The sequence below is a fragment of the Cetorhinus maximus genome, chromosome 1, assembly GCF_964194155.1.
Source record: "Cetorhinus maximus chromosome 1, sCetMax3.hap1.1, whole genome shotgun sequence".
Taxonomy (NCBI): domain Eukaryota; kingdom Metazoa; phylum Chordata; class Chondrichthyes; order Lamniformes; family Cetorhinidae; genus Cetorhinus; species Cetorhinus maximus.
Genome location: NC_135879.1, coordinates 88,669,873 through 88,689,347, shown reverse-complemented (window position 1 = coordinate 88,689,347; position 19,475 = coordinate 88,669,873). Strand labels below are relative to the sequence as shown.

The 19,475-nt window shown below is 43.1% G+C and overlaps 1 protein-coding gene across 2 annotated transcripts in view; it reads left to right on the top strand.

The window, feature by feature from the left end:
* The first annotated feature begins 5,553 nt into the window (after positions 1 to 5,553).
* Positions 5,554 to 19,475, top strand: part of LOC144685245 (interleukin-8-like) — a 30,137-nt gene continuing 16,215 nt past the window's right edge. Inside the window, exons 1-4 of one of the 2 annotated variants that reach the window (XM_078549701.1) lie at positions 5,554 to 5,747; positions 6,012 to 6,135; positions 6,347 to 6,426; positions 7,213 to 8,188. In XM_078549701.1, the coding sequence (XP_078405827.1) occupies positions 5,687 to 5,747; positions 6,012 to 6,135; positions 6,347 to 6,426; positions 7,213 to 7,232 (285 nt within the window). In that variant the 5' untranslated portion in view covers positions 5,554 to 5,686 and the 3' untranslated portion in view covers positions 7,233 to 8,188. Of the gene's footprint in view, positions 5,748 to 6,011; positions 6,136 to 6,346; positions 6,427 to 7,212; positions 8,189 to 19,475 lie in introns of those variants that run through there. The other variant, XM_078549756.1, reaches the window with a different exon arrangement.

The following is a 19,475-nucleotide window of genomic DNA, read 5'->3' as shown; positions in this document are numbered from 1 at the left end:
GGCCCGCCATTGTTGGGCTGAGCAGATGATTGCAAACTGGTTTCACGCCGTTGTGAAACTGATCGTGCCATATTGTCCGCTCATGCCACCGAATATGACTAACGCTAGTGGTCCCTGAACATCCTGGCCTAAGTCGGTGAACTAGAGGCCCAGGTAAGTTGTAGTGGTCCCAGGGCGGGAAGAGTAGGAAATGTCTAAAACTTGAGGCTGGATGGGAAACAGCCCTTAAGTGTTCAAGGCTTTGCCCACCCCACCCTGAAATCGCTGTGTAGCTGAGGTGGCCAGGAACCTGGAGGGAACTCCACCCCTTCAATTTCATGCCCCCCCCCACCACCCCCTTGCCTAAAGAACCATCGGTGGTGGAGCTTAAAATTCTGGCCTTTATTTCCGGTGATCTGGTTTATTACAAGAGAGAGCCATAGAGAGTGGAAAGGAAAGTTATAGGGCATGAGGGGAAACAGTGATTACCCAACATGGGATTCAAAGAATAAAAGCCCATTCCTCATGAGTCATTGGGATGAATTATAAATTTTCAGATACTGACAAAGTGACAGAGGATCACGAAGCACCTTACACATCACATGCTCATGTTTCATGGGGTAGGGCCAGAAGGCCAAAATATGGTAGATCAGGAGTTCATGATCATGATGAGCAGGAAAAAGATATTTTATCTAGAAGCCAAATGCCCAAAGTGGGTTCCCGGATGATGTACCATCTGGAAGGATTGGGTAACTGGAGGGATGCAACAGTACTGGGAAGGTCAGGGAAAGCTACCAGAAAATATAAAAATTGGTTGGATGTCCAGGATGGTGGACAAGAAGTGAGGACTGACAGAATGGGGTGTGAGAGTGGGATCTGAGGAAGTGTAGCTTGAGTCCCTGTAATGGCTTGGGCGATGTGTCCCGATTGAGGAAATTTTCACATACAGTGGAAAGGGCCTCAGATCAGGTATACAGGGGATCTGATAGTAGTAACCTGGAAAGACTTCAACAGGTGAGTAGAGATTGCAATCCGACTAGACAGCACAGAAGAATGGAGAATGCGGAGCCATCCAACTAATAATAGAAGTCCCCATGACCGAGACATTTTTGTAGCTGCCAAGTAGGGGATAAAGCCATGCAGGAGGCTAAACAGAAAGAGCTAGAGCTTGGAGAGATTTTGGCATGTATTAATGTATTAAGAGGTTTGGATAGTGGTCAACCAGCATTATTGCAAAGATGGATCTGCACAGAAAAGGTCCAACTGGATAAACCTTATAAAGTCAAAGCTAGGTTAGTGGCCTGGAGTTTTGAAGAATGCTTAGGAGATAAAGAGATCAGGGTGGACTTGCTAACAGCGGGAAAGGTAATTCCAATTTTTTTTTTGGCCTGTTTATCAACATTTTCTTGGGAATGTAAGTCAATATACAAAAAAGCTGCATTTCTGTAGGGGAATCACCTCCAGAGGGAAGTGTTTCTCCAACCTCCTCAGAAGATGCCAGATGTAGAAGTGGAACTTTGGAAGTTAACTAAATGTGTCTATGGTTCGAGCAATGCTTCCAGGGGTATGGTGCTATTCAGAGTATGGTACCACTCTGAAGAGTAGTCAAACAGACTCAACGTTAACTCTGTTTCTCTCACTCTGTGTCTCAGTGTTCAACAATTTCAGGTCATGACCCCTCCCCCAATCCCCCACCATTTATTTGGACAGTAGCTGTTGTGTTGATTCTGCATTTTCCGATTTGCACCTCAACTAGACATAGCTTTTGATCATTTTCTTGTCCCATTATTGTCTCATTTTGCCTTGCATCATCATCCCTTTAGTCATTAAATCTCTCCTGCCCCCAATGCTATCACAATTGAGTTATTCCAAAGTTGACATCAATTGCTACTCTTATTTCAAACATTAAAATGTACAACTGACATTATCTGTTTCATGTACATTTTTCCATAAGTTCACAAACCTTCTAATATTTCCTTTCTACCTCAACTTCTGAAGATCGGAAATTACATTTTCAGTACTCACGAGAACTGTTAACCCTGTTCCTCTCACTTTGTTGCTCTCTCCACAGATGCCACCAGACCTGGATTTTGCAGCATTTTCTGCTTTTATTATAGTGCTATTCAGTTAGGACTGTTTTGTTAAAGTTGGGCTGTGTTCAACTGGAAGCAGATCCTGCCATGTTTTATTGGTATTGCGGCAGGAAGCTCTCAGGCATTTTTCTGATGCATGTTTACGAGTTCTTATGGGGTGGTACCAGTAAGTTCGAAAAAATGTTATTGACAGGGGTAGAACAGAATTTAAGCTTGGGAGTTAGGTTTCTGCGGCCTTTAAATACAACGGGTTGGAAGTAAGGCCTGATGTGACTGTACATTACCAATCTTACTTAGAAATTGTTGACCCTACCACAGTCAATCGTGCCAGGTCCTCACAAAAAGATGCAGCTGTTTCCAAAGCTGAGACGGAGCAACTGCAAAGCCTAATTGGACAATTCAATTGGCTGGGTGCACAGGCAAGGCCAGATGCAAGTTTTGATGTCTTGGAACTATGTACAGCAATGAAACAGCCAAAGGTCAAGGACATTTTATGCACAAACAAAACATTTAAAACAGTTAAAGATGGAAAAATGTGAACTGAGATTTCCATCTTTCGGTGACTCCAAGAATATAACATTGATTGTTTTCAGTGATGTCTTTCATGCAAACCTTTGTGATGGGTTTTTTGAGTGTAGCCTATTTTATAATATTTCTTATAGGAGAAAGTGGCAAGTTTTGTCCCTTGGCTTGGGAAGACAAGAAAATAAGGAGAATAGTAATAAGTACTCTAGCTGCTGAAACTCTTGCACTTTTTGAGGCAGTTGATATGGCATTCTTTTTATCAAAGATATTTGGGGAAATTCTTTATCAGGACAAGAAACCATGCTTATTGAATGTTACATCGACGACCGTTCCCTTTGGAATTTCAGAGAGACATTAAAATCTTGGTTCTGCTGAAAAGGACTAGCAGAGTGGTCCTAGAAACAACACTGAGAGGAAGGTCCTGAACTTTAGTAAGAATGGAAGCAGCAGGCCTGCTTGGTTGAGAGGAGATGAATTATATTGGGCCAACTGAGATACCCAGTGGGAGATGTGGCAGGAGGAAGGCGTCGAGGAGGAGGAAGAGTAAGTGTCATGCCCCTGTGGAATTTCCAAACATGTACATTTTGTGCGATGGTTTGCAGAATCAAGATTTTAATGTTTCTCAGAAATCTCCCAAAGTACTTCACAAATAGGGATATACGTGTGCAAGGCAAGGTCTCTTCACATTCGGGTTTGGGATTATGCACAGCTCCACATGCAGACGTCTGATGTCTTTTCTTGCAAACATAGGTTGCGCCACAACAAAAACTATCCTACCATTTTAATGGTCAGTAGCTTTGAGAACTATTACAACTTCAGATTTCCCACAGCCAGAGCAAGCCATGCTGCTGATTAAATTCCCTTTCCTGTTTTAAATTAACAGAATTTGATTCACAAAATTGAACAAAACTATCCTTCAGACTGGGGTTGAGTTTGAGTGTCCTTGCCCTTATGTACAAGGCACTAAATGCCTCAACATGAGCTCTGTTGACCAAACCCCTCCTAAACTGGTTGTGGCCAGCACATGTGATGGAAAGCAAGAGGATTTTTAGAGGTAACTAAGATTTTATTTTGTGTGGGTCTTGCCGGAGCTGGAATTCCAAGCTGGAGGCAACAAAGACCATCTGCGCTGTTGCCACATAGGGAAGCCTGAACCTTCGTGATTGTGCCCACCCAGATCCCGTCATTAACCTAGTTGGCAGCAGCTCTGCAGCTCGATTTTTCAGGCTTCAATCTAGCAAATTGCATTGGATTTGCTGTTTGCTGCCCCACGGCTCACCTACTGAATTTATGACAGGGGCTTCTTTGCATGACTGCCCAAAAATCCTAATCTGCCCCATGTTCTCAAGTCATAGGCACACTCAGCCCTGACCTTCCTGATGCTGTTAAGTTGGAACGCTAAATCTTTCATCTTCTTTTATATACTGTTGCAAACTCGGACCGGAAATCATTGTTTTATCATCCAGAAATATATTTGCATCATTGCCTGAGCTTTCTAAATAAGCAAAGATATACCTTAGCTGTGCAGCTTTTGTTATCATGTTATAGGATGGCCCTGTTTCCTATAATTCACAAGTTTCAGCTCACGAGTTTGTTTCCTCTTTCTTATAATCCCAGGGATCAGTGCCAAATCTGGAAAGTAACAATGCCTTCTGGGTCAGCTACAAAAATGTGGAACTAACTTCTATAGCTAATCTGAAACTTCATTCTGGGGATGATTAATTCATGTATAATCATACCTTGCAGACTCTCAGCCCCATTTTAAGTTTGTGTCAATAAGACAATTTGAATAACAAATAATCAAGGAAATGCCTGACAGTGAAATAAAGCATCTCTGCTGGTTTAAGATTGTGGGAATCTGAGGTGCAATACACCTTTAAGAGAATGTGAGCAGATTGACCACATAATTGCATTACCCAATTGCTGTGTAGCGCGGGCTACAATGTTAATCAGTAGTTTAGAATAGGGACTGGATGGAGAAGCATATATGTGTTAGTGCTCTGTGACTTGTGTAAGTAAACAACATGTGCTTCATCTTCTATTGGTCTTTACATCTGCAGTTTCTTGTTTACCAACTCACCCACCAGTAGATAGGCATGCAACCGTGTTCGCTGAGCAAAGCGACCTGACAGAAGGAACATAACAAAGGCAATTAAAGATATTTCTACTCCAGAACTGAAGCTGCTGCATCCTCAAACTGAAAATTCATTACAAGCGGCAACTTGAAAGAACTGTAGAAATACATTTACACTATTGCAGCCTTTTCCAGCCCTATATCATTAAGGTCCAAAGAGTCACATCATAAGGTCAAGACAGTGAAAGGGAGAGGTATTCCCTTTAAATCACAGGCTTTAGTTCTATTGACTTTCTGCGTTTCCTCTTATTTTCGTGCATTCCCCAATGGGTCAGTATGAAATCTGGAACTGGATTCTTCTGCAGATCACCTGATGCCACTTGCTTGGGGAACATGAAGAAAAAGCAGAAAATTATCCAGGTCTGACTTTAATACCACTCCGTAAAGACTTGATTTGATGACCATTGAAGTAATAAGACAGAAATATTGGGGTAAAATTCAACTTTACTGGTGGCGGAAATGGACAATGGTGGATCTGTCACCCATTATATAAGGTGCCTAAATCTCCTTTCCAGAGAAGCTCATTGAAAGAGAAATGGGTCAGGATATATAATGGGTGAATTATCTGCTCCCACACTCTTTACACCTTTTGCCAAAGATGAATTTTACACCACTTTTCTGAAGCCTGTAATTAAGTCTTTAAAATCTAGATATAAATAATTCATTGCCTCCCAGGGAACAGGTTACCTGTCTGTCACTGCTGTAAACTATGCAGAAATTGTGAATATAATTAAAACTGCATAAGTGAAAGAAAGTTGACTGAGGAGCAGGGAAATTCTCTCACAGAATTTTGACAGCTTTCACTGCTTATGATTATGTAAAATGAAAGTACTGAATCTAAATAAATAGGAGCTCATTGGACCCCTCTTCATCAGAACATCATTCAACAGAGAGAGTTACTGAGGTTGACAGAAGATCCTTCAGCAGAAATTGATTCAGCAGCACAAAGCCAAAGATGAACAGAACAACCACTATAATGATTGTCATCCTGCTCCTGTGTGCCATTACTACACAGGGTATGTCGAAATTTCTATCTTGTGTTTTAGTTCTTATTGCTTTGTAAAGTGTGGAGAGGAGCCTTTCTGTTGAGTTATTGGCCAGCTATACAAGTCTTAGAGTGCTGTTTGGTTATTCATTGAACAATTAAATGGTCACCAAGGCTCTCTGCTATTGAGAATACAATGCCTGTTTTAACACTGAATTCAATGCTGAAACAAAATGCCAAAAGTTTGTCAACTTCAATCGACATCCAAATTTAATTTAAATTAATCTTTTCACAGGTACTCCAATCTCAGGCAGTCAAGGACGTTGCCAGTGCCCTCAGACCACTCCTATCAATCCGAGGCATATCAAGAGTTTGAATTACATTCCCAAAGGATCGCACTGTGAGACACTGGAAATAATGTGAGTAAATGTGTCAGAATGCCACCTTTAACCTTTCTCCTTTTGTTACATCAATTTAGAAGCTGTGCTATTCATTCAAAACATGTTGGACCAATCACAATTTGTTAATGAAGCAAGTTCGTAGTATTTTGTTTAATAATTTTACTGAATTTGCACCTTTCAGTGGGAGACATTCAGTGTCAGTGAGTTTGATTTTATTTTCTCTTCACAGTGTGACCATGAAAAATGGGAATAGATTATGTGTGAGTCCTGATGCCGGGTGGGTGAAGATTATCATTAAAGCTACAAAAGGTTGGTTCCTGGTGTTTGTCAAAATTCAGACCTTGTGTGAATAAACGCAGATACATTGAATTTTTTTTTGCCATGTTTGCCCTCACCTGCTTGGCTAAAGGCATTGACTCCCCTCTGCTGTACATTCCCAGAGGCTCTTGGTCCAATCTAGTACTTTGCCCAAGTGGCCAGTACTTATGTGTGGGCCGTGAGAGTGAATGTTAATGAGTTATTCAACCAGTTGGTGTCAGGGCTCTGTCCTGCACTGTGTTCGCCCAGTATCTATATATGATTAATCGAGGATGAGGCGAGGGTGTCACTGGATAGCAATCTGGTGCAGCAATATTTGGTGATGTCATGCTCTGTCGTCAACAATGTTGTGACCAATTATCATACCTTGAGTTCCAGGCTAGGGTCAGCCAAATCAAAACGGGGACCTTATCTTCACCACTTTCATCTCCTTTTCCTGCTGCCTTTCTTCCTTTATGGTCAGCTCCATTACTTTCTTCTTTGCATTGTAAGCTGCCCCAGTGCATAATTTATTAACCTTTTATTACCTGTTCTATTTCACTCTTGAACATAATATTCCTGCAGAATTAATTTTGCACTGTTACTCCATGGATCCTTCATGTTAAAATCATATTGTAAAATCAATGAATTGTTAACAAAACCATAACTGTTAGAAATGCTGTGTTACAGCTCAATTGATAATGCCTCCTAAATGTGTTGCTGAAGACAATGTCATCGATATTAAAATAAATATCTGTTGTTATGGGGAAAATTATAATTTGTTTAATTTTATTTCAGGTGCCAGACCACACAACTGAGAAATGAAGCTGCAATGGAATGGACTTGAATCTACACTTGCAATACTGAAATGAAGGAGCCTCTGTCCAGGGTGTTCACTCTCTGATGTCACCTTCTGATAGGTTGTTCCAGTAGATGCCCTGCGTTGATTCCTGAAGCTTATTTCGCTGTTTAACCCTGTCACGCTGTAACTGTTGATACATGGCCTAAGAAAGCAGGCTGATTTTGTGAAACTTTGTAACAAAACTGAATTCTTTTTCACAGGATGTGATTCATGGTGTATGTAATTATTAAGAATAGCGTCTGGCATTTTTACAAGTTACTGCACGACTGAAATGAATTTGTTAACAGTTCCCTATAAGTGTTGAAAAATAATTTCCAGTCATCGAAAATTGATATAGAAAAGAAATATTAAAAGGCTTGTGAACTTATGGGAAAATATAAATGGAACAGATAATGTCAGTTGTAAATTTTAATGTTTGAAATAAGAGCAGCAATTGATGTCAATTTTGGAATAACTTGATTGTGATAGCATTGGAGGTAGGGGAAGTTTAATGATAGTGCAAGGCAAAATGAGACAGTAATGGGGCAAGAAAATGAGCAAAAGCTATGTCTAGTTCAGCTGTAAATCGAGCAATGCAGAATCAACACCAACAGCTACTGACCAAATGAATGGTGGGGGATTGGGGGAGGGGTTATGATCTGAAATTGTTGAATGCAATGTTGATACCGAAGGCTGTAAATTGACCAGTGAAAAGGTGAGATGATGTTCCCTGAGCTTACATTTATCTCCAGTGGAGCAGCATATGTGGATGAGGACAAAGTTCAGAGTGGAAGTAGATTGGAGAATTACTGTGATGTGACATTTTTACAACTCAAATTTAATGCAATTTTCATTTTGCTGCTGAATATTGGTATTCCATGTAAAATGTTGATGATAAAAAGTAAATAAAGATTTTTAATTGTTGACTCATTGCAATTCCAGTTTGAATGCAATCTTTTTTGTTGAAATTCAAGAACAATTGTTTATCATTAACATTTTTTTGCAGCGTTTATTGATTGGTGACATTTTAACTGAACCTTGGGCTATTGTCTAAAAAAAATCCAACTTAGGGGGCTGAGTTTTCCCCCTGTCAGGGGCGAAGTTGAAGTGCGGGCGTGCACAGGCGTGCTTCCGATCGGCGCTCCCGATTGGAAGCCATGCGCTTCCTGTGCGGGAGGGGCGGAAATCCCAAAATCGAGAGTGCGTTTTATCGCGCACGTGCATGAAAGAGTGCACTCATTTTCCTGAGGCGAATGCAGCCTCAGGGAGATCAGCTGTAAATGTAAAAAATCCTAAAAATAGAAAAAAAAAACATTTCCCTAACATGTCCCCTCATGTGACAATGTCGCATGAGTTGGGACATGTCCATAATTTTCACAAAAACTTTATTAAAATTTTAAAAAACGTACATGGATCCTTATCCCACCCGTGGATGAGGTTTCATGCTTTTTCTAATTCGCGCCGGAGCTCCTGGCCTTAAGGTTGGACGGGCAGGTCCTTTAATTACTTAATTGACTCTGTCAATGGCCTCAATTGACCATTGACAGGTCGGCGGGTGCTGATTTAGCTGCGCACCCGCCATCCTGAAAATTTAAATGGAGCGCGGTGACATCGGGAGATCCACCTGACATCACCGCGCGTTATTTTGCGCGTCAGCAAGTGGGCTCTGCTCCCACTTGCCGACGCATAAAATCCTGCCCCAGGTCTCTCCAAAACTGAAGTCTGTGAAAACAAGTTCTCTGTAGAAATGTTACCTTTGAGGTGGTAATGCTGCTTATTTATGATATTAACTAAAAGAAAAAACATTTGTAATTAAACCAATCTCTGTACATTGATGAGTAGAAACGTTTTGCACTGAAAGATTTTTCATTGGCTGGATCTTGTTGACTGAAAGCCTCAGAAGGCTTTGTGTAAATGTTGTGTTGAATATAAAGATGAGTGTCAGACAGGAACATGGGATTTAGTTGTGCATGAATGAATCATTTGGGTATTTTGCACCTTTATCCTGAAATGTAACTGAGTGATTAAGGTAAACTCGGGGAGAATTTTCTCCCTGTTGGGGTGTTGTGCGGGGGCGGGCAGGGGTGGGTGCAGATCCGATTGGTGCCCCCGATTGGGTCCGCGCCGCCATTTTACGTGGGCGGGCCAATTAGGGCCCGCTCAGCGTGACATGCGCCCAGAAGCGCTGAGCGGTCCCTGTATGGGTGGGGGAGTTACCTGAGTCGGGGCCTGCACTCTTTCACACATGCGCGCATGAAAGAGCGCAGAAATCTCCCTGAGGCACGGAGGTGCCTCGGGGAAATTAGTTTTTTCATTTTTCTTAATTTGCCTGCAAACAGTAGGAGGGGCCATCCACAATTTCAACAGGAATGTTTGGTGTCATTTTTATGGCATAACTTCTTTTATGCAGTAGCATGGAAGGGATGTCATGCTGTGAATGGACTGATGATCAGACTTGATGGTTAGAATATGTTTTTTATTCCTTCACGGGAGGCGTGCATTGCTAGCTGGCTAGTTTAAGTTTTAAAAATTTAAATAAAGAGAAGAAAAGATGGTAAGACATGTCCCCTCATGTGACAGTGTTACATGAGCTGGGACATGTCATTGAATTTTTATAAAAATTTTCATTCAAGTTAGAAACACTTCATGAAACCTCATCCTGCCGGTGAAAAATGCGAAGGCTCTTCGCCTGCCCGTCAACCTTAAGGTTGGACGGGCAGCTCAGTTTGTTAGTTTAATTAGTTTTTAAATGGCCTTAATAGGCCTTTGACAGTTCGGTGGGCCGCCTGCCGAACTGAAAATCTAAATGACGCACGGTGACATGGGGATGCAAGCCCGACGTCACCCCACGCCATTTTACGCCTCGGCGAGTGGGCCCCACCCCTGCTCGCCGAGCCGAAAATTCTGGCCTAGATTTCTTATGAAGAATGTGTTGTCCCTGTTTCTCAATCTTCAGCTAAACAGATGTGCATTTCTTGAGTAGATATATTGAATAGACTGACTAATAAGAACAAGCTGTTCAGGACACTGGTTGAACAATCCTAAAAGGTGCAGGATGTTTGCAGTGTGACAGATTTCAGAGCAAATTCTGCAAAATCTCAATGGGTTTTTATGGGATATTGTTAAATGACCACCCCCACCTCAGTGACCACCCCCACAGCCTGCTGTGAACAGGATGAATGGGTTGTTAAGATGCCTGGTGTGGAGGTTGCAATGGTGGGTTGTGTGGGTGGTTGTGTTCACGCTCCTTCCATCGTAACTCATCTCAAAATAGTCGGGCAGCTTCTGTCCTACAATCAGTGTCAACTGAGGGCGATGATAAGCCCAGGCCGGCCAAACTGAATGGCCAGATTATTATAGGAGTCGGCAAATCAGCCACATGAGGCCATGAGAAGCAGTTTTATTTATCCTCAGAGGCTTCCTTCTGGTCATATGGAGAATTTCCCCATACTGCACTGCCCCCACCCCCAACCCCATGGAGAACTTGGGTCTCCATGGCCTCTTTCTCACCTCTCCTTCACAGCATCTCGTCTCAACCAGCTCACCCAGTGCAGCATGAACTCTCGGTCGGTGATTGTACCCATGGGACCTCAGAGGCTTTAAATCCCTAATCAGACCTTCGGCCCTACCCACCAGCCCTGACACCAGCCCCACAGCTTTTGGGCAGGGGACAGTGCTGCACTGTACAAATGGTGCATATTAAAATAACGTAGGCTTCATGTGAACAGGGTGAATGAGTTGTTAAGATGCCTGGTGTGGAGGTTGCAATGGTGGGTTGTGTGGGGTGGTTTTGTTCATGCTCCTTCCATCGTAACTCATCTCAAAATAGTTGGGCAGCATATAGGCTGTGGAGGCCAGGTCATTGGGTGTATTTAAGACCGAGATAGATAGGTTCTTGATTGGCAAGGGGATCAAAGGTTACGGGGAGAAGGCGGGAGAATGGGGTTGAAAAACTTATCAGCCATGATTGAATGGCGGAGCAGGCTCGATGGGCTGAATGGCCTAATTTCTGCTCCTATGTCTTATGGTCTTATGGTCTTCATGCTCAGCTTTCCACAGAGTTTTCTCCAACTCTCAGGCTGAACATGTTCCTGTAAGAGCTACTTTCTCCTCTGTGAGGACCGGTCAGAAAGAATATTCTGGTTACATCATCATATGTGTGTGGAGAGAGGAACTACCAGTTCAGAGATCTTTGATGTTCAGTAGTAGGATGTTGATTGCTTCCCAATTAAACATAGCAATGAACTGAAGGAGGTCCATGTAGTTTAAAATCTACTATTCCTGGACTATTATTGCTAAGAAAGCCAAACCTATTCCTGGAAACATAATCATACTGAAACGCTGTCATTGCTTTCTAATTAGATCGTCCAATATCCAAGTGACATTCTATGTAACTCTGACATGGGAAACTGTCTCCCCACCATCCTTCTTAATTTGCCTGAAGGCAGTAGGAGGGGCCATCCTCAGGTATATTTGTCAATTTCAACAGGAATGTTTGGTGTCATTTTTATGGCATAACTTCTTTTATGCAGTAGCATGGAAGGGATGTCATGCTGTGAATGGACTGATGATCAGACTTGATGGTTAGAATATGTTTTTTATTCCTTCACAGAATACATGCATTTATTACTCATTCCTAATTTCCCTTGAGAAGGTGCTGGTGAGCTGCCCTCTTGAACTGCTGTGGTCCATGTATGTAGGTAACCCCACAGTGCTATTAGGAAGGGAGTTCCAGGATTTTGACCCAACGACAGTGATGGAACTGTGATATAGTTCCAAGTTGGTGTGTGGCTTGGAGGGGAACTTGCAGAAGGTGGTGTTTCCATGCATCTGCTGCCCTTGCCCATAGACAGGTAGAGGTTGCACCTTTGGAAGGTGCTGTTGAAGAAGCCTTGGCGAGTTGCTACAGTGCATCTTGTAGATGGTGCATATTGCTGCCACTGTGTGTCACTGGTGGACGGAGTGAATCTTTCAGGTGGTGGATGTGGTGTCAGTCAAGCAGACTGCTTTGTTCTGGACAGTATCCAGCTTCTTGAGTGTTGCTGGAGCTGCTCTCATCCAGGCAAGTGGGGAGTATTCCATCACGCTCCTGACTTGTGCCTTGTAGATGGTGGACAGATTTTAGGGAGTTACTCTCTGCATAATTCCCAGCCTCTGACCTGCTCTTGTAGCCACAGTATTTATATGGCTGGTCCAGTTCAGTTTTTGGACAATGGTAACCCCCAGGATGTTGATATTGGGGATTCAGCAAGGTAATGTCATTGAATGTGAAGGGGAGATGGTTAGCGTCATGTTATGATAATGATATAAAACCTTGGGCTTATATACTGTACAAGGCACATGGCACCAATCACTCATAAGGGATTTGGAAAACACATTGTGGGTTCATTTATTGAGACTAGGCACATGAGAGCAGTTATACATAGGTATAAAGTGTGAAGGCATTAGGGCTTTTCGCTGTGCTCTGCTCAAAGGAAATGTGAAACTAAGACTGGATCACATGACACACTTCCCATCTAGTGGTGTCATGCTAGTATCACTTAAAGGCATATTATAATATCCCCCTTTCTTTTTAAAGATACTTACCCCCTTCCAAAGAAGTATAACTATTCACAATACATGTTCACATTTAGTTACCATTACATAAGTGCATAGAACTGATAAATCTATGAGTCTTTAAAGTGTAAAGGTAATCTGGTAGTACACCCAGATATTGTGATGGTAACCTTGTGTGGAGTTTTCTTTAATTGCTTACGGTGATTTGTGGAATTCGATTCTCATTCTTGGATGTTGTTCTTGGCTGCATTTGAAATCTTGCCCTTGATGCACTGGGACTGCACGTTGGGTGAGGAGCTGGAATGGTTCTGATTTGTCCTCGGTTACACCTCAATGTTGTGCCTTTGTTTATAACAACTTCATAGGACCTTGGTTTTGAACAAATCTTTGCTAACTCGGCTGGGTGCCACATGCCTTCTGCGGGACCCTGGATGTGAACATGTCGTCCCTACTGTAAACCTGGCAATTCTACACCTGCATTTTTATCATGCATGTTGGTCATTTTCTTCTGTAATTTTAAAAGTTGCTCTCTAGCTTTCTGAGAGAGTAGAATGGGTATGTGTAGGTAAAGTAGCACGCCAATCATGAGCATTACCAGTGATGTAATAGTTACACTTAAAGGTGTTGCTGTCAGATGTTACATTGCAATGTCTAGATCTGTCTACATTTGAGAATTAGGGGTTTCACCATGCGAATCAATCTTCAGCTAGACCATTAGATCTATGGGAATGAGGATCAATGAGGAATATTGGATCAATATTCCAATTCTTGCACATATCCTGAAATGGCTTCCCAATAAATTGTGGACCGTTATTCATAATGACCTCTCTAGGTACACCAAATAAACTGAAAATAGCACTTAGAGTATGCATGACAGCTGTGCTTGATGCATTGTGCAATTGTCGAATAATGAGGTACTTGCTAAAGTAGACGACAATGATGTTGATGTTGATGTTGAAGTCAGTGCCATGGAGATCAGATATGATTTTGGACCATGGATGGGTAGGGTATGGAATCACTGGTGCTTTGCGCTGACTTTGCATATGCTCTTGACATGCCTCACACTTCTTGACAATGACTTCAATGCCATTGTTCATGCCCAGCAAGTAAGACTGTCTCTCCTGTGAGTCTTCTTGTCTGATCTATGCTCATGTGTGAGTGATGTGAAGAATATCAGGTCGCAAAGATTCTGGTATGGTGACCTGCCTGCCTTTATAAATGACTCCCCGGCAGATGCCTAGCTTGTCCCAATAAGGCAAAAATGGTCTCAGTTGTTCATGGACATGCTGAATTGAATCAGGCCATTCTTTGATGATGGTTTTCCACAGATTCTGTCGTGCAGAATCTTTTGCTATTTCTTCTTGTAGCCACTGGCATTTGTGTTTCATAGAATGTACCAGATCAATCTGGAGAACATCTTTAAGTCCGATGTCAATGAAGTCAACTTGTAAATATAAGGATATATCTCCTGGCCAGGATATTGCCGTCGACGTGTGAGGGCGGGCCTGACACGCCGACGACAAAATGATGCATGATGACGACGGATGTGCGTCCCGACATCATTGAGCATTATTTAGATATTTCGCTCGGCGGTCGTGCGCTGGAGGCGGCTGCGCGCCCGCTGAACTGTCAATGGCCTATTAAGGCCATTAAAAAAACAGTTAAAGCTGTTAGCAACGCTGCCCGTCTAACGTTAAGGTTGGTGGGCGGGTGAGAGAGCGCAAGCAGCCTTCGCGTTTTTCAGGAAACCTCATCCATGGGCAGGATGAGGTTTCCTGAAGGTTTTATAAAATAATTGATTAAATTTTGCACAATTCGCAAACACATACCAGCTCATGTGACACTGTCACATGATGGGACGTGTTTAAATAATTTTTTTCCTCCTTTATTCAATATTTGTACTACCAACTTAATCCAGATTCCTGCACTCTTTTGCATGCATGCGCGAAAGAGCGCAGGCCCCGACTCTCCCTCCTCCCCCCCGCCCACATAGGTAGCGCTGAGCGCTATTGGCCGTATGTCAAGTTGGGTGGGCCTTAATTGGCCCGCCCATATAAAATGGCGGCACGCAGCCAATCATGGGTGGCGATCAGCTCCACGCCCACCACCGCCCGCTCCTGCCCAGCCCGCCCAACTCAGGTAAGATCTTGCCCTCTGTTTTCACTGGGTTAGACAATCTGCTAAGTGAATCTGATGTGACCATCAAGTTACCTGGCTCGTATCTACTCTCACAATTGTAACCTTGAGCCTTTATGAATTTTTATGGTTTGCTTATCTGGTTTAGAAATACCTGAATCAAGAAACCATATCTCTGTACACTGTTAAAACATTTTGAGTTAGGATAGTAGGTCAGCTGCATCCCAATTCAAACTGCGGAATTTTGTGGATATTCTGACAATATCCCTTTGAGCTTCCTTTGTCTGTAGCACCTGGGATGAGTGTCACTACAGCCACTTTCATGAGCTTTTCCGAAGCTCTGTCCCACGAAGATGAGTTGTGGTGGAAACGCAACATGGAGCAATGGCGTCTTTGCTTTTTATTCAATTTATCATTCAGCAGCTCCCAAAGCAGCCTGTTATAATCGCAACCTTCGCCTTTTATGATGGTTTTATTTTATAAGACTGCCCCTCGCTCACTATCGATCTGCCCCACATCCTGGTCACTCACCTTTCCTGACTGAACTAACTCGGTGCTGGTTCTCTTGACATGCTGTCCCCTTGCTGAACTGACAGGCTATGTGCTGCAGTCTCACCATGAATGATCCATCTGCTTACCAGCTCTTTATCTGAGCACTATCATGGTACAGTGTCTTCAAAGCTTTTCTTCGCAGTCAACTGCTGTGTTTCCAACACTCTCCGACACTGCAACTTCAATGCGGTCTGATGTCAAGGGTCTTCTCATGCCATGTACCATGATCTAAGGCTGTTCATCATGTCATACCTGCACTTAATTTTTCAGCCAGGCTGTTTGACCACTGCTGAACACAACATCGTGTTGTCATACTGAAATAATACCTTGGGCTTGTTTGCTGCACAAGACACAAGGCATCAATCAGTCAAAAGGGATTTCATGAACACATTGTGGGTTCATTTATTAAGACTAAGCTCATGAGAACTTAGATATAAAGCTTGAAGGCATCAGAGCTCTATGTGTGCTTTGCTCAAAACAAAAATGAAATGAAGGCCAGGATTTTCCAGCCCCGCCGCGGGTGAGGCAGTGCCCCAGCCAAAAGTCCATTGACTTGCGGCGGGACTGGAAGATCCCTGCAGTGGGCAATGCAAAAATCCCGCCCTAAGACTAGATCCCATGACCTAATTCCCTTCGAGTGATGTCATGCTGATGTCCCTTAAAGGCATATTATAACAGTTACATTCTCCCTTGTTGGAGATGGTCATTGCCTGGCACTTGTGTGATGAAAATTTTACTTTTCACTTATCTGCCCAAGCCTGAATATTGTCCAGCTCTTACTCCATATGATCTCAGACTACCTCATTATCTTAGGTGTCAAGAATGGTGCTGAGCATTGTGTAATCATCAGTGAACATCCCCACTTCTGACCTTAGGATGGAGGGAAGGTCATTGATAAAGACGTTGAAGATGGGTAGACCGAAGGCACTACCCTGAGGAACTGCTCAGCAATGCCCTGGGATTGAGATGATTCATTTCCAACAACCACAACCAACTTCCTTTGTACTGGTATGACTACAACCAGTGGAGAGATTTCCCTCTGATTCCCATTGATTTCCGTTTTGCTAGGGCTCCTTGATGCCACACCCTGTCAAATGCTGCCTTGAGGTCACTCTCACCCCACCCCTTGTTTTTGTCCATGTTTGGAACAAGACAGCAATGAGGTAAGGAGCTGAACGGCCCTTGTGGAACTCAAACTCAGTGTCAGTGGGCAGGCTATTGCTGAGTAAGTGCCGCTCGATGGCACTGTTAGCAACACTTCTATCACTTTGTTGATGATCGAGATTAGGCTGATGGGGTGGCAACTGACCAGTTTGGATTTGTCCTGCTCTTTGTGGACACATTGTTGGGTAGATGCCAGTGTTATGGCTGTGCCCAAACAGCTTGGCTTGGGGTGCTGCTTCCTCCAATTGGTGTTCAACATTGAGGAGTACTGATTCATCAGCTGAAAAGGTGGGGTGGGTGGTAATCAGCAGGAGGTTTCCTTGCCCATGTTTAACCTGATGCCATGAGACTTCATATTCATTCATGGGACGTGGGATGTCGCTGGCTAGGCCAGCATTTATTGTCCATCCCTAATTGCCCTTGTTTAGGGGGCATTTAAAACTCAACATGAAGGCCAGACAAGGATGGCAGATTTCTTTCCCTAAATGGAAATTTGTGAGCCAGGTGGGTGTTTACAACAATGGTTTCATAGTCATCATCAGACTTTCAACTCCAGATTTTTATTGAATTCAAATTCCACCATTTGCCACGGCAGGATTTGAACCTGGGCCCCCAGAACATTACCCTGGGTTGTTGGATTACCAGTGCAGTGACAATACCACTACACCACCACCTCCACTTATTGGCTTGTAGGATTAGAATAAGAGATAATTTAGTGAATAACTATTGTTCAATAGTTTGATAAGAAATACAGGACAGCTATGCTGAATAATCATATGAACAACAGCTCACTAACAGGTTTGGGAATAAATAACTTATAATAAGCAGATAGGAATAATGAAACTTCAGAAAGTTATATTGAAGGCCAGAGGTGGAATATTTTTTGGGAGGATGAAACTGATCAGAAGGAACAGCGTGAGCTGAGAAGAGGAAAGATGGTGTAAAGGCCTTATTGTTCAAGGACAAAGGGTACATGCAAAGGCTGTAGAAGCTCATGGCAGGTGGATGACATTAGGATGGAATTTTGCCCCATGGTTTACACAAATAACTCAATATACACTTGGGCATTTTGCAGTAAAGGAAGTCATTATAGTGGAACAAGAACCTGTCAATATTCCATCCACGTTCAGCCCGAAGAAAAGGCTATAATGGAAGAGATTTTAGAAGGCTTCAGTGCAGTTAGGCAGTGGAGGGATGACACTGGTCTAACAATCTTGGGTGGGTCAAGAAGTTGAGAAGACATGAGACACCGGGGAAAGAGGAGGAAACAGAAGAAAACAGCTGTTTACATGTGACAACCATCTTTCCTGTCCTGGTTGATTCATCACTCCTTTTAGGCTTCATAGCAGCTTGATATAACTGAATGGCTTGCTAGGCCATTTAAGAATCAACCACATTACTGTGAGTCTGGAGTTATTTGTAAGCCATATCAGGTAAGATTTCCTTCCATTAGTGAACCAAATGGGTATTTAAGGCAACCAACAATGGTTTATGTGGTCACCATTACTGAGACTAGTTCTCAATTTTATTAATTGAATTTAAATTCCACAAGCTGCTGTAAGATTTGAACCCATGACCACAGAGCATTATCCTAGGCTTCTGCATTATTAATCAAGTGACACTACCACTATGCCACTGTCTCCCCCATTAACTTATGGTCAAATTCACATTGGGAATATTGTTAAATCCCTGGGATACCTAACAATGCAAGTCAAACCACCAGAATATGTTAGGAACTAACTGCTTTACAAAGTTATTTGCATTCCTGTTAGATCACCCAAGATGGTGTGATCTCTTTTGGTGTGTGTAAGGCCCCCTTCACCCCTTCCTGCCTGCTACTGCATTGGAGCAAAGCCAAACATTGACCCAAAGAGCTGCGTGGAGTATAAAATAATCTGATTTCCCGGAACTCACACATATTCAACAACACAGGCTGCTGTTTGAATTAAATCTGACCCTGGGACTTCCTTAACCACTGTACAAACCCAGGGGGAGGAGTCACCACAGCTGTAGCCTCAGCCCTTTCCAAATCATAAACTGAAACTTGAATCAGTTCCAGAATCCACTGAAGCTTTTATTTCATCACTGCCCTGCTTGTGAACAGTGACTGTGGTGAACTTTTATTGAAGCAAAAAGAATGATACCTGCAAAAGTTTTCATACATCCGTAGCCAATCTCTCATGGTGTTTCTCTGGTTACCATGGCTGGGTGGGGGAGGGGGCTGTAAGACCTGGATCTGAAAACATTGGTGAGGGGTTCCCCTAGAGCTGGTATCAATGGGATTGCAGAATGTGGGGATTGGTTTAGCAGGTGATTCCCAGTGTCCGGAAGCTGTTTCAGTGCAGAGGGTAGTACAGCTCTGCAGATGGGGTTTGTTCCAGGGTCTACAAGCACAGGGGAGGAAGTATTGGTGCCTGTTAACACTGCGGGAAGTGAATACTTTGAAATAGCAGGCAGGGGAGAGTAAGAGATTCTGGAGGGCTTGAGGGAGATCCAGAACTAGAAATGATTCCAGACTCTGACATCACTCAGAGGTGGCCAACACTGGGTGATATAAATGTAACCACATGGAATAGGGTGAATGTAAGAGGGTCTGCATGCAGTGGGGAGTGGCCATCAGGCACCTGATAAAAGTTGGCATATTGTTGACAGCGTGTCCAAGACTCTCGGAGTGTGGTGGTTTAGTCCCCTTTGTCAGTCAGCACTGGGGATGGAGGGTCCCATAGTGCGGGGAGTATGATATCACCCTAATGGCACTGTTGGGGTACATACATCACACAGGCGGCAGTGGTTCAAAACAGCTCACTATCAC